The sequence below is a fragment of the Lynx rufus genome, unplaced genomic scaffold (genome assembly GCF_022079265.1).
Source record: "Lynx rufus isolate CCGP_SWC_20201006 ecotype Redwood Valley unplaced genomic scaffold, mLynRuf1.p SCAF_2, whole genome shotgun sequence".
Taxonomy (NCBI): domain Eukaryota; kingdom Metazoa; phylum Chordata; class Mammalia; order Carnivora; family Felidae; genus Lynx; species Lynx rufus.
In genome coordinates, this window is record NW_025814834.1 from 122574319 (window position 1) to 122589476 (window position 15158).

Here is a 15158-nt window from a genome sequence, read left to right on the forward strand (position 1 = left end):
AAGTCGAAGAAGCCAGGAGAAGGGGGGCAGATGGGACCACAAAAATGGCACCAGCATTTCAAAGCAGGTGCCTTCTCACCGCCTATCATTGTAAACCTTAACTGAAAACTGTTTTGGTTTTCTTTTCCTCCCACTTCCCCCAGTGCAGTTAGCATGTGGCAGCTCGCTGGGGATGGGGTATGCTCTTTTCCTAATGGCCATTTAAGACCCTCGGGATTTGATTCCACCGACCTGGCTCTTGGCCTGCCTTTTGGTGGTGTTTGGTAGGCTCGTGTCACCGCCAGTATTCATGGATTCCTTTCTTTTCAGGGATGATTCTACAGATCCTTGTGCCCGTGTCTAAACAGTCAAGGAAGCGAGACCCAAACAAGTACGTTTGCCGGTGCCCCTCCTTATACTTTGCGCACAGAGGTTTCAATCCATCAGACAAGTCTACAAAGAGCCTATCGGGCCAGCTTTGCAGCTGAGACCTGGGGAGCACGTTCTGGTTGTCCTCGGCGGGGGGATTAGGCGGTCCGGGTGAACTGGGGTGACCAAACTGGATCCTGCTGTCACACACACCCGGCCTCCTTCTTATCCAGCAGCTTGATGCTGGGCTTCTTTCTACAATGAGCAGACACTGAGGTCAAATGAAAGCTTTTATTTCCCTTCTACGTCCAAGATGGTGGGCAAGCGTCCACCAGATACATAAGAAACCCAAGGGCATCTTGAGCAGGCAGACGGCTTGCAGCGAGGTCCCGGTGCTGCAGGACGCCTCACGTCTGCACGGGATCTGAAGGGGAGGCGAGGACTTGGTGGTCGGTGGCCCATCCTCCTGATGGTGGCACTTGTATTGCCAGCCCTTCTGGGCGTGACAAGGAGCAGCGGCTCCAGGTGTTAGAGCATGCAGGTGAGCTAGGAGATGCCGACACGGCATGGCCCGCGAGCCCAGGGGTGGTCATCCTACCGCAGAACACGCCTGATGGAAGTGTAGGTGCTCCCCCTCCCAGCGGAGAAATTCCACGGTGCCTTTATGGGAAAGGACGATTTCTATCGCTTTTAATTAGAGGAAGGGGACACCCACGTCAGGAGACAGAGTTATGAGTTTCCTGTGGCCCCACGGGGAGCTTTGGGTTGAACTCGAGGCCTGGGGAGGGGAGGGCCTTTCTGCTGATAAACTTGTGTGGCTGGTGGAGGGGGGGCCTTCCTCTGCTGGTTGTGCTGGGCCCGGTGGCCGGGAGGCGGTGGCCGATGACCCGGGGCCTGGGGCCGATGACTGGGTGGTGGAGGAGCCTGGGACGCAGCGGGACTTTGAGGAGTCGAGCCTGGCACCTGGCAGGGCTTCGGGCCCCTTTTCTTGGTGGTTACTCTGCATGCTTTTATCTCCAGCTCTTCATCTGCAACAATAAAACCTCTGACAGGTCTCTCGGTAAGATAGGATTGGTGTAAATATTTACTGAGTGTACCACCTACGTGCAAAATGCCATGCTGTTTGGGGGGATGCGATGAGGCAGAAGCCCCCTCTGCGCTCTAAAATGTCCAGGTCCTGTAGCAGAGACAGAAACGCCCACCAGCAGGGTGGAGTGAGAGCCCAGGGCTTCCAGAACTCAGGGAGCCAGAGGCAAAGAGGCGGGGAGAGGAGACAGCTTTGTGTCTGGGTGTCCTGACGACATGGACCTCAGCGCCCTGCCTCTGGGTTATCCAACAGACCATGCCCAGAGGGGACCCTGTGGTTAGAGTCCTCAGGGCAGGAGCTTAATAGTCAGAGGGGACATTAGCAACATCCTGCCTTCAGGTGGGTTTCCCTGTCAGATCTGCCTTTCATGCAGGTGTGTTCCAAGGAACGTGAGCAAGAGGCTTTTGAGACCTTAGAAACTCCCTAGTGTCTATGCATTTCTCAGAAATTCACAAGCCAGCCCCATCCTCTTGGGGTTGGCAGGAAAAGAACTTCTCGCCCCGTCTGGAATTTTCCATGATGTGTGACTGCCCTCCACGAAGGCAGGGCCACAACTCCCAGTAACGTGGTTGTTCCTTTGCTGTCTTAAAACCACACGGGCAATCTGTGAGGAGGCTTCCTACTTCTCTAGGCCTGGAGGGCCCCGCTGGCCCCTCGGGCCTCCCTGGGCTACGAGGGAGGCGTTCTGGTCTCTGTGTCCAAAGCCATCCTTGGGGGGGGGGGGGTCCCAAGGGAGCTGGGGGAGGCTCCCAAGGGTTTTAGGAAGAGGGTGTCCTCCTGGGGCCAAGGAATGGCCCTACATGTCAGTATGGAGCGGGTACAGCCCCGGGAATCACAGGCCCCCTCTGAACCCCCCCACCCTGTAGCTTCGGGTGAGGCTGCCCATGGAAGAGCCGCCCCTCATGGCGGAAAATGCAGTCTCAGGTGGCTTTGAACGTGAAGACTCAGAGTCTAATAACGTGGTTGTGACACATGAGGGGCCAGAGTGCTCTGTGCACCAAAGGTCAAGGGCACAGAAAGGGAAAAACACGTCCTCTATGCCACCTTTGCTGGCCCGAGGTAGCGGTGGGTACGCCAGCACGCTGTGGGGAGGACCTTGACCCTGACCCCAATTCCCAGCAGTGGGGCTCTTACAGCCCTCGTCTAAGGCAAGCTTGGGCTGCCCATTTGTCCACCACCCACCGTCCCGTCCGTTTGTTCTTCAAACATCTATTCCCTGTCTTCTGGGTTCAGGTGCCATGGCTAAAGTAGCAGCAACGGCTCGGCCGCAAACACTGCCCTCAGGAAGCCTGAAATCAAGTGACACAGAGCTGAACGCACACAATGCACACAATGTCCGTCTCCGGTGAGAGCCCGGAGGGGTGCAGGCAGAGCCCAGGGGCTCTAGGAGGAGGGGTGGGGTGTGGCCAAGTGGCTGAGACCCCAGGCCGGCTCGCACAGACGGGTGAGCTGTGGCTCGGAGCGGCCTGCCTGGCAGAGCAGGACTGTGGGGCCCGGTTTGCCCACGCCTGTCACTTCAGCCACTGCCCAAATGTCTGCTCCCAGGAATTACTCCACACTCAGTGTCCTTTCTCACTCATCTCGCCTCCTGGGTACGCACCCGGGGCCCAGACTAGGGTGACGCAAGCAAGACGCCCAGGCCATGGCATTGAAAGAGCCCTCGCTCTCAGGGTTGGGCAAGGGCAGCGTGGGCCCTGAGGGCGATGGTCTCCTTCAATTTTGCTTCATTTGATGGGCTCCCGGCTTATATCGCCCTCGTCCTGACTCAGCCCGCGGGCCATAGGATTGGGAGGGAATCACTCACCCTCATTGAGCTTGAATTTCCTCACCTGTATGGATATTCTCTATCTCACAGGATCACCGAGACAGTTGGATATGATAATGAACATGAAGCATTCTGTTACAGAGATAAGTGCCTGGCACAAGTGACCGCTTGTCAGCGTCGGCTAATGATCACGCTGGTCACTTTGGCCTGGGCGAAAGCAGGGATCGCCTTGTCGCGGGGTGCCACGTGAGGGCCACGTTGGAAGAATACGTGGTCTTTGACCATCAGGCAGTGGGCAAATGCAGGGGGACTCGGGTGGAGAACCGCCTGAGCAGGGCACAGGGGTGACGGAGCTATGCGTGCCTGTGGGACTCGGCAAGCAATTCTGCTCCACGGGGGCAGAGAGCGCTGGAAAGATGGTTGTGGAAATATGGCGCCACACTGGGGGCAGTGGTGTGGCAGGACATGGGGCTGAGGGGCAGGGGCCCGAAGGAGACCCAAGGCGAGAAGTCTGAAGGAAGCAAGCTAAATCCAAAAGGGGTCCAAGGCCACCCCTGCTGGGGCAGGTTCAGCCCACGTCCTTGTTTGCGTGGCGCTGCCGGTGGCCGGCATGGGCCTCCCGGGCCCGCTCTAGGGAGAGACCCAGAGTGAGGGGACCCAGCCCTACAGTGAATGGCAGATTGCCCAGGACCCGAGGGACCTTCCTGCCTGGCTGCACGTCTTGCTGTTGGCCGGACACAGCTTGCTGGACGCTCCTGGAGCATGGGGCCCCGCTCCCACCCCAGAGCCTGCAGGGACACCTAAGGCACTGTTATGTGAACTCACTGCCTTGGGTGGCCTGTACTGTATGCTCTTTGAGCCCAGCTCCCCACTTCTGAGCCTAACGTTCTCATTCTTGGTGGCTGTTGGAGAGGCCTGACTTGCGGACGCAACAGTCCCAGAACTAGCACGTTCTGTCTGAACAACAAATCGGAAAGGGGGGCACAAACCCCTGGTTTTAGACCATACGTGTCCTCGTAGGTCCCTGAAATTGTACCTGTGCTCCTAGGAGCCTGGTCCTGAACACATCTCGGGCCGCCCTCTCAAGACAGGACGAGATGTTTGTTGATGGAAACCATGTTTTGACGCTAACCGCTCTACCCACGTAGAGACGTGTGGCTCATTTGAAATAGGTCTGCATAGGCCTTCACCGAGTCAGCCTCGGCGGGGGATTCCAGGAGGCCAACCAGGATTCGGCTTCTCACAGCTCTCCTATTGTCGCCACCGAGAATGTGTTTTTCAAAGATCAAGCTAACCACGAAATGGAACACACTGTAACCGCTGGTGATAAGCCTGACATCCTCAAACTCCCCATCTCCATTATTTTCTTTCCAGACTCAGAGTGTCGTCCCCATGAGTTGTTTCCATGGGGATTTTGCCTGGGGACTGCAGGGGGACAGAAATGGGGTGGCGGGGTGGGGGGACAGAAGTGGGGTGGCGGGGGGCGGGGGGGGGACTTACCATTCCTCCTACTGTTCTGTTTTTTCCTCTTGTTGATGTAGAAAATGAGTAGCACCATGAAGATGACGAAGATGGTACTTCCTCCACAAACACCAATAATGAAATACAGGTCCAGACCCTTCTCTGCAAGAGGAACAGGAGTGGATGGAGCGGGGGAGGGGTCCCGGGCAGAGCGGCCATCTTACTGCGCTGGCCAAGGACTCCTGCCTCCCGCATGACGTGGATAAAAAGAGCCTGATGGGACTTTTCAACCTCAGAAAAGCCGAGCTCGTGGAGGCTCTCAATTGTGTCAGCCTCCCAAAGGGCAAGGTTCAGGATAAGCCCCCCCCACCCCAGATGGCTCCTGGGTGTGGGGGGGCGGGCGGCTGGTCTGGACTGGAAATGCCAAATTCCTCATGTGCTGGGACATTGTCCACTGCTCCTCATCAAGGCGCATGTCACAGAAGTTTAGCTCTGAGGAGGAGTTTAGAGACAATCTAGCGTCACCTTCGAGTTTCACAGACAGGCCCAGAGAGGGAGGATGAGTTGCCTGAGGCCACACAGCATCTGTTTCTGAGTGGTTCCTTTAAGCAGCCCCTCGTGTCCAGGTTTCTGCACTATTTACCCACCATCATCTCTGGCTGCCCTCCTGCACCATTTTTTCCCCCTCACCCTCTTGACCAGGCATTTTCCAAAGACTTGGGGTAAATCTTTCAGTTGTCCGGCCCACTGGCCAGCAACCCCTCCCGGATTTTCCCCGGCCCGTGGGAGAACCTCACACACACAGTGAATTAGCAGCAGCCGTGGATTTGATCTTCAGCTCACAGACCGTCAGTGGCTGTAATGCCGCGAGGCTGACAACAACTCTGTGTGCAGAGAAATGGGTTTGAATCCAGGCTCTTCTAGGCAAGAGCTGTGTGACCTTTGGTAAGTGACTCCACCTCTCTGAGCCTGTTCCATTCTTCATAAAAGGGAGATCATGAAACTTACATCACAGGGTGGCTGTTGGAGGTCAATCAGATAATGGATGTGAAAGTGCTTTGTAAACTGTAAAACAACACATAGGGGTGAGGTCTTGTTCTTAGTAGAGCCCTGTGCACTGGTGATTCTGGGAGCCATTTCCCGGGAGAGGTGCTGGGCCGGCTGCCCTTTGTGAGTCAACAGCAGTTAGAGAGGCAGCAGCTGGGGCCGTGTGGCGGGGGACTGGCGCATCTGGAGAACAAACTGGAGCTCAGCCAGTGTCACAAGGAAACCCTTTTCCAGCCCAACGTCCCCAGGAAGACCCTGTTACCCGGGAAGCCCACGATGGGCCCTGGGAGCAGACCAGAGGCCCGAGAAGCAAACTGAACAGATCTGACTGCAACGGTTTGTTCATTCTCTCTTTCCTCAGGTCTCTCTCTGCCCCATTCTTTGCCTGCCGGTCACACAACCTCTCCCTGCCGTGTGGACGAAGGTGCCTCCATTCGAAAAGCAGGCAGGACACTAAGCTCCCGTTCCATGGGACCGAGAAAGCATTGGGTCCTTTAGGCTCCGCAGGCTGGAGCCAGGGGCTGCTGGAGTCTCTCTCGGGCTCAACTCCCCAGGATCTGAGACAGGTCAGGGAGTGCGGGGCCGAGCCACGCAGCCATGGGGCGGCCACACCCCAGTGTGGGGGCACTGGGAGATACGCGGGCATGCCTCACACCGCCCGCTGGCAGGCCTGTCCGGCGCGGCCCTCTGAGGCACCTGGGGTGCTCTCCACAGGGAACCTTCCATCTTGTCTCAGAGGCGGCCATGGCTCCATCATTTAAAACCACACCCTCTCCGTCTCTGAATCCAAGCGTTCAGCTTCCTGTGTGCCCTTCTGGAGATGATGTGCCCCTACGTTCCTGTGATGGGGTCCTTCTTCTGCCTCCAAACCTGCTCCTCCCTCAGGGTTTTGGTTTCGAGGACAGGCTCACCTCTGCTGAGCCAAATGGTTAGTCTTGTCCTTGCCCCGCTCTGGCTTGGCCCTTGAAAGTGATCCCTTTGAGGGTACCTGCACCTCCCCCGGCCCTCCCAAGGTGTTCTTCCCATCTCTTTCTCGGCCCTTCCTCGGACTGGCGTCTGCTCTGCACCACAGAGGAAGGGACACGAAGGTCCCACCTTTGAGCCTTGGCTTCTCCCGAGGCCCTTCCTGACTCCCTCCATCCCTGATGCACACACATGTCTATACTCGTGGGCTCTGGCTAAAATAAACATGAAGAGCAGGGTTGCCCGATAAAACACAGGACACCCAGATTCATTTGAATTTTGGATAAACAATGGATAAGTTTTAGCATAAGTATGTCCCATGAAGCACTTAGAAGATACTTATACTGTCTTTTGTATTTGCTAAGTGGGGCAGCTCTGATCAGGGGCCTCCCGGAAGGGGGAAAAGAGGTTGTGAAGTCAAGAAGGGACAGATAGATTCACGCAGGGAGCCTCAGTGATCAGGGGGCAGGGGGGCGCGGAGCCATGGCTGGGGACCAACGTGAAGAGTGAAGTGATGCTGGTCTAAGCGTGTGGTGGGCAGACTCTAAGCTGGCCCCCACAGCCCCCCACCTCCGGGTATTCCCATCTCTGTGCAGTCCCCTCCTATGCATGTGGGCTGGGCTTACTGAGTTGCTTCTGAAGAACAGAACACAGCAGAAGTGATGGGATATGTCTCCTGAGGTGAAGTTACAAATAGACTGTGGCTTTGGTCCCGGGTACTTACTCTTTCTCTTAGCCAGCAAGGAGGGAAGCTAGCAGCCATATTGTGAGGCGGCTCAACGGTCCATGTGAACGAGCCTGGACATGGACCCTCCCCGCACCGAGCCTGGGCCTGACTGACACGACTGTGGTCCCTGCCGGTGTCTTGACTGCGGCCTCACGGAAGACTGAGCCAGAACCAGCCAGCAAAGTCATTCCCAGACTCATGACTCACAGACACTGGGAGACAGGAACTGTCATTGCAAGCCACTAACAAAAGTAATCTGTTATGCAGCAACAGATAACTAATTGAAAGTATATATGAAAAAGCCTCACTTCTGACTTCATACCGGTTCAGGGCTGTTTCCAGAGGTAGCTAACCAGCCACAGTCCCTGTAGAAACTCAGGGCGTCTGGCCAATTAACTATTTTTGTGTGTGTTCAGTGTCCCTTCAGAGGGGTTAACCAGACAGCACGGGAAAGGTACTCACAGGATACCAGAAGAAGAGACTTTTGGAGCTCATGGCGCTCATTCTCTTTGTGGACCAGGTGACAGAAGCCCAGAGATGGGGGTGGGGGTGGGGGAGCTCTGACGAGGTAATCTTGCTAAATTTGGACAGACCCAAACTAGAAGTCCAGGCCCCTGGTCCCCAGAGCTCCCACTACCACAGGCTGCCTCTCAAGAATTACTTCCGGGGGTCATGTCAAGCTGGGGACCCTGGAGAAGAATTTAAACTCTTAGAGTTTCAGGACTTCCTGGTGCTGACACCACACGGGGCTGTCAGCTCTGTGGTGGGAGGAGCTTCGCCTCACTGTGTCCGCCGTCCTCCCTGGCCGTGAGCGTGTCCTCTCCCCGTACCCCCCTAACTTCTGGGTTTCTACGGCCCTTCTACCTTTGCTCCTGGTAGGAAGTACTGCCCATCTCCCTTGTACAAAGTAATCTTTTTTTGCTCCCTTCTCCATCATTACCCTGGGAGTCACAATCCTGGTCACTGACTAGCTGAGGGACCTCGAGCAAGTCAGTTGACCTCTCTGGGAAATGGGGGTTTGCATGAGATAAACCTCGACAGTTCCTTCAGAGGATCTTTTCGATTGCCCGACGTTAAATTGTGCTCCATGGACGGACGCCCAAGAACACCACACCCCTCTCTCCTTCAAGGCTTCCCTTGAAGGTTTCCAGAAGGAAGAGGTGTGTTTTCAAAGGGCTGCCTCCCAGCCCAGTCCCCCGTGCCCCAGAGCGAGTCTCTGCCCCAGACCTGACAGGCTGTGTTTGCCAAATGAGCTTGGGATGTCTGACCAGTGCTTGCCACGCACCTGAACAAGTGATCATCTTCACGTCACTTTCCTTGCTGACTTTGTTTTCTGCCGTGCAGTTGACTAATATCTTCTGCTTGTTTATAAACCTGTATGTGCTGAACTTCGAAGAAACGGGCTTGATACTGGTCCCATTTACGTACAGTTTTAATTCAGGGTCTGTTCCATTTGATATCTTACAGACCAGGGTTTTGTTGATACAATTCCAGTCGATGTTAGGCGTTGAGACCTTCTCTGGAAAAAAAAAAAAAAAAAGATCCAATTCATAGTAGTCAATTTTCTGATTTTAACTGACATACTTATTTATGGAGAGGGGAATGGAGTTAGTCTGGGACCAGGAGACGATTTCCGAGACCACTAGCTATTGTTGCAAATCATTTTTATTTAAAGAATTTTTTTAATGTTTATTTTATTTTTGACAGAGAGAGACAGAGCATGAGTGGGGGAGGGGCAGAGCGAGAGGGAGACACAGAATCGGAAGCAGGCTCCAGGCTCCGAGCTGTCAGCACAGAGCCCAATGCGGGCTCAGACTCATGAACTGCGAGATCATGACCTGAGCCGAAGTCGGATGCTCAACTGACTGAGCCACCCAGGCGCCCCCATTTTTATTTTTTTTATACAGCACACTCGGAACAATTTTTTTATGACGTTCATAGATACATCATATGAGCAGGAAAAAAAATGCATCCTGTCAAATGTTTATGTGCTATTTTATACCTCAAAATGTTTTCACATACATGATGTCACTTAATCCTAACAAAGAGAAGAGGCTGATTTTTCTTGCCATTTACAGTGGATATCCCCAAAGCCCTGAGAGGTTCAATGGTGATCTAAGGGCACCCACTAATAAATGGCAGATAACGGGAGGAGCTCACTCTTCTAAGCCCAAGTTCAGGAGCATGGGTAAGACAGTTAGCATGTCTTGATCCCCAAAACTTGAGGGGGGCAATGCTTCCATGCAGCCAGGAACCCTACCCTGGAGGTGTCGTTACATGTGTGGTCTGGGACCTTGGTCACAAACAGACCCTACTCCCATCCACCCACCAGGTCCTGGGAGGAGAGGGCCGGGTGTGCAGCTCAAGTTCTGGGGTGAGTGGGCACCAGCCCCTCATAATCATCAACTCCTTGCCTCTCTTTTTCTGACACAATAATATTCCAAGGCTGCGTCATGAAAGAAAACACCCTTGGCTTCACACAGGGCTGGTCCAAATCCTAATGTCACCACTTCTTAGCTGTCTGACCTCCTCCTTCTTCTCTTCTGTTCTTGTTCTTACCCTTACTCTCTTTTCCCAGACTTAACCACCTTTCTCGCTCAATTTCTCTCCATCCGTTATGCAGCCAGATGGCTGCTTTTTTAATGACCCCTCCCTCCCTGCCTCCCAAGCAACGTATCTTCTCTGTGCACTTTCCCATCAAATTTCATTTCTGCTCTAGTAGATAGGTATGCAGAAATTAACTTTTCTTCCCATCCCAAGATTCTTTGGGGTCCAGAATGAACAGGATGGAGGGCCTACAAGGCAGGGGCAGTGAAGAGTCTAGGGGTCAAGTCAAGGTGTCTATTTGCCTTTTCAAAATGGAAAGAATCTTCTTTCTATTTCTAACAGTAACATCTAATCATTGTAAAACTTGATCAGCTACAGTAACATGTTTCAGGATTAAAAAAATCGCGTGTAATTCTACTACCCAGAGTCAACAGATGCTTTCGATACGTAACACACGTACACATAATGTTTTAAAAACTAAAACTGGATCGTATGATTTTGTAGTCTGCTTTTTTCCCCTCCTTACTGATGATCTGTTATGAAATTCTTTCCTTTCTGAACATCAAGAAATATTCATCTCCCCCTCTTTTTAAATGAGGTGTCTTAATTTAATGAAGAAGTTTGTAACTGCTGGGGACTTTGTGACCCTTTCCAGTTTTTCACTAACATAAACCACACAGCGATGAGCAGGTTCCTGGAGCCACGTCTTGGTAAATGTCCTCTCTGTAAGTAGCTTCCCGGAAGAGGCATGGCTGGATCCAGTAGGGGCACATCACATAGATGAGAACTCCCTAGATCCAGGTTGCTAGGATTTATTAGTTCCCCCCTAAGCTCTCTTTTAAGAGAACTTCTGATGCCTCTTTAGCCAGAGGCAGCAGCCTCCTCAAGGAAACTGAAACTATAGATGCGTGAAGAAACAGGGTTGGGGTAGGGCATCAGCACTGAGCAAATGGGTATTGGGTCCCAGTGCTGTCCAGCACCTTTGCTCAGTTATCTCATTGAATATCCCATGGAGTTATTATTACACAAATCAGGCTCAGAGCAGGCAGAGAATTTGCCCGAGGCCATGTTGCAAGTAATGAGGACCAGACCACAAGCTGAATTAAGATGCCGTGTGACACTGACACACACACACACACACACACACTCACTCACTCAGCAGGCACCAGTCGTGTCATGGAAAGATCTCTGTCTTTTGGCCAAGGAGAGTGGGGGTTATTTTTGGGTAATGAACACATTCTACAATCAGTTGTGAGCTAGTTGCCTAACTGAATATACCAAAAGCCATTGAATTGTACACTTTAAAAGGGTGAATTTCTGGTATGTGAATTCTATCTCGATAAAGCTGTTTGGGGGGGGGGATGTCACCATCCTCATTAAGAGAAGCGCTGAACTTGCACCCTGACTCTGCTCCTGTCAAACTGTGAGACTTCGGACAAGTTGCTCCTGATTCCCTCTGGATGATAAGAGGATGCTGTCCGCATTGCTGGGAACCTTAAACAGGATCACGTAGCAGGGCACCTGATGCCTAGTTGATAAGCCATCATCACTGCGTTACTAGATGAGACACACGTGTAAGGCTCGTGTCCAGGAGAGGACACTTGAGCCCATATGGACAGGAGTCAGGAGAGCTGTGTTCCCAGGGCCCGGAAGCAGAGGCCCCTTCTGGCTCTGTTCTTAGCCTCACCCCATTTCTGGAATATCCTCTCCGTTCGGGGTTGCAGAACTAGGGTATGGAAAGTTGTCATTTGCAGGGAGCTATCTGGGATTTCCCATCTGGGATTGCTAGAGTGGGGGCTGGGAACAGGCCGGAGGGTGATCCTAGGGAGGGGGAAGGAACCCTGTCTCTGGCGACAATTCCTGTGCGAAGCACAGAAATATTGATTTATTTGCCCCCTGAAACTCTGGCTCATGCTGTTGCTGGAGTTCCTGTCTTTCTCCCCAAGCTTCTCTTCCTCCTATTGCCGAGGAGGGTCTCCTGGACTTTCAACTTGAGTGTCATTCAATTTCACTTTCTCTTCCTTGTCTGCTGTACCCAGACCATCTTGCCCATCCTTCCCCGCCCCCCCCCCACCCCCGTGTACCCTGCTTCCTCATTTACAGGCACCCTTTATTGAGGCCAGTGGTCGTGCTTTGGCTGCCCATGAGTCAGCTGGGGTGCTCGAACACCTGCTGATGCCCCGGCCCCATGCCAGGGAGTTCGGATTTGATTGGTCCGGGCTGGGACCTAGGCACCGGTAACCTTTCCTAGCACCTCAGTTGACTCTAACAGGCAGCCTGAGTTACGAATCACCAGCCAGCTCCTTCTCACCCCACTCGGATTATAGCAGCAGCTCCCTGGCTCGTCGTCAACATGCACGCCGGCCCTCCCGGCCCACCACACACAGCCAGCCACCCCTGGCGTACCTTCTATCGCTCTCCTGTTGAGTAGATCTCAAACACGGGCCCGTTCATCTTTAAATTCATCAACCTTCAGGGCTTAGAACGACTCCTTCAGGGCATCCTGGCTTCAAACGGCTCTCCCGATGGAAGACCCAGTACTCTCCAGTTAGCCTGCCCCACACCCCGCTTGCTCCCTCACGAGCCACCTGGAATGACCGCTGTTTTCTTCTGCCCACGTGCTCCCCTCCTGCTGATTGATGCCACCTTAATCTGGGTTGGACACTCAGCTCTACATCCCCGTAACCTCTGAAGAGAGCGTTTTAGGCAAATAGAGGTGAGGATCTCTCCCCCGTGGATTTCCACACGTGTGGACCTCATCTTTTCCACAGGACTGGAGCCTTCACTGAGCTGGGAGAGAGGCATTAGATTTTTTTTTTTTTTTTTTTTTTAGAGCTCACCCAAGGCCAAGGTCAGGCCGGGGCCGGTCCCTAAATGCTATTCCCCTACTTACTAAACAGCACCCATGCTGAGATGAAGGAATTTAGGGAATAAAGACTTACCTTGAATCTTCAGCTGAAATGTTTTTTCCAACGCATTCTTTCCATCCTTATCGTATATAACTACCTTGTAGGTATCGCTGTCTTCTAGCATCAGATGTTTAATTTTCAGAGTTCCATTCATTGACACGTTATATTTTTCATCTGGATTCTTAGGCTTGTTGCTAATTTGGAACCTCGCCACCTTCTTTTTGCCTTTTTCCCAGTGTATATCATCTATATTAATCATTTGAGAATCAGGAATATCCAGGTTGATGTCCTGACCCAGGGTACCCCAGATGATATCATCATTTGCAGGAGCTGCACCTATAAAAAGCAAGACAGTTACTGAGATCTTGAGACTCCCTGCCAGAGAAAGCTGGGCTCTGACCTCTTCGACTCTAACACTCGCCCCAAGGTCGCCAGTGGAGACCCACGCCACCTTACCTTGGATGGAAAAGACAAAAATCAGAAGGAAGATTTGACATGCGAGGCTCATCTTTGGGATTAGTTTCCTTGTTGTGATTCTGAGCTCTTCCTGCAAAGGGAACTGAAGTAAGACCAGTGGAATCCACCCTCTGAGAACCAAACCACGTGTCTCTCTTTTTTGCTTCTTCTGCAGCAATCACACACACACACACACACACACACACACACACATGCGTGCACATACCAACCCTGCTGATGTGCTCCTTTACCAAAGCAGGTATGTCTGTATGGGTACAGGTCTTCTTACCACATTTTAATCCTCACAAAAACCTTGGGTGGGTTTTACTAGCCCCCTCAAAGACAAAAGGAACCAGGAGGCTAAGTAAACCGCTCGGGATTCCCCTTTGGTTACCGAGGATTCAAACCTAACCATTCTACCCATTCCGCTACATGGCCTCTAGCAAGATCACATAAAAATACAGGTAAATGTTCCTGAGTATCATCGCACAAACCTGTATCCTATGATTAAAAGCATTGGGAAACGTATGCATGTGAAAGAAGTATGACAATGGATGTTTTTCTCGTTCTCGAAAGACGTATTTTTACATCCTAAAATTCTTTGTGATTAGAAATAAATATAAGCCGAGTCTCGCCTGCAAAGACTTGAAATCCCCCAGAGCTTATGTTTAGCAGACATTTTACAACTCTGTTGAAATTCAGTTAGGTAAATAAAAACTTGTTCCCAAACAAACAACAATGCGTAGAGTCTGTGGAATAATACCATCAAACAACCAGAACGAATCATTCAGAACATTTACGACGGCTAACACTACAGATGGTTAAAAAAGAGAAAAGGAAAAGTGAGAGAGGATTCAGGAAGAGGGAAGAAATTTGCGAGTCAGGGAGAGAAACAAAGTGATGCATTGATAGATGCACGCAGAAAAAAAATGCACCGAGAGAGCCAGCCACAGAGAAAAGGGACACCCGATGACGGATTTCCAAAGTAAGTGTCTAGTTTTTGCCTCCTTAGGATAGAGTGAGTAAAAATTTTAAGACTATGCTTGCTTGCTTTTTAAAATTTTTTTTTTAACATTTATTTATTTTTGAGACAGAGAGAGAGCATGAACAGGGGAGGGGCAGAGAGAGAGGGAGACACAGAATCTGAAACAGGCTCCAGGCTCTGAGCTGTCAGCACAGAGCCCGATGCGGGGCTCGAACTCACGGACTGTGAGATCATGACCTGAGCTGAAGTCGGATGCTTAACCGACCGAGCCACCCAGGCGCCCCTTGCTTTTTTTAAAATTTAGGCACAAATATGAATATTATCTCTGAGAAAATTGCCCAGGAAATGAAATTAAGTCAAAGCAATGGATCTCAACCACTGGGTAAAAGGAAACCTACACAGAACATTTACAGCACAGAGCCTGCTTTGCATCCTCTATCCCCCTCTCCCTCTGCACCCCCCCCACATGCTTTCTTCCTCTCTCAAAAATAAACATTTTTAAAAAGTGACATTTATTTATAGGCAAAAAGATGGACAAAATGAAAAAACATGCTGGAAAATATTTGCCACATATACGAAAAATTATTAATATCCAAGATCTAGAAATGTTTCCCGTTAATAAGAAAAGAAAAACTCATGTTTTTTTAATTGGGCAAGGATACAAACGAGCAGTTTATAGAAGAAATGCTTAATAGAAGAAATGCCAAGCACATGACGGGACATCTAACATAGCCATGAAATACCATTATCACCACCAGATTGGCAACATTGGAAAAGGTAATAATTTACATTATTGTCAAGAGTATAGGAGAAACATGCATCTTTGTACGATATTGAAGGGAGTACACATCCATACTTCGTGG

The 15158-nt window shown here is 51.6% G+C and overlaps 1 protein-coding gene across 1 annotated transcript; it reads right to left on the reverse strand.

Annotated features, from left to right (window-relative positions):
* Nucleotides 1–625: 625 nt before the first annotated feature.
* CD2 (CD2 molecule) lies at nt 626–13427 on the reverse strand. Its single transcript, XM_047083385.1, has 5 exons — nt 13311–13427; nt 12888–13190; nt 8684–8917; nt 4701–4823; nt 626–1376 (listed from the first exon to the last, which is right to left on the reverse strand). The coding sequence occupies exons 1-5, from the start codon at nt 13360–13362 to the stop codon at nt 1078–1080; spliced, it is 1011 nt and encodes a 336-aa protein (XP_046939341.1). The 5' UTR covers nt 13363–13427; the 3' UTR covers nt 626–1077.
* Nucleotides 13428–15158: the final 1731 nt, after the last annotated feature.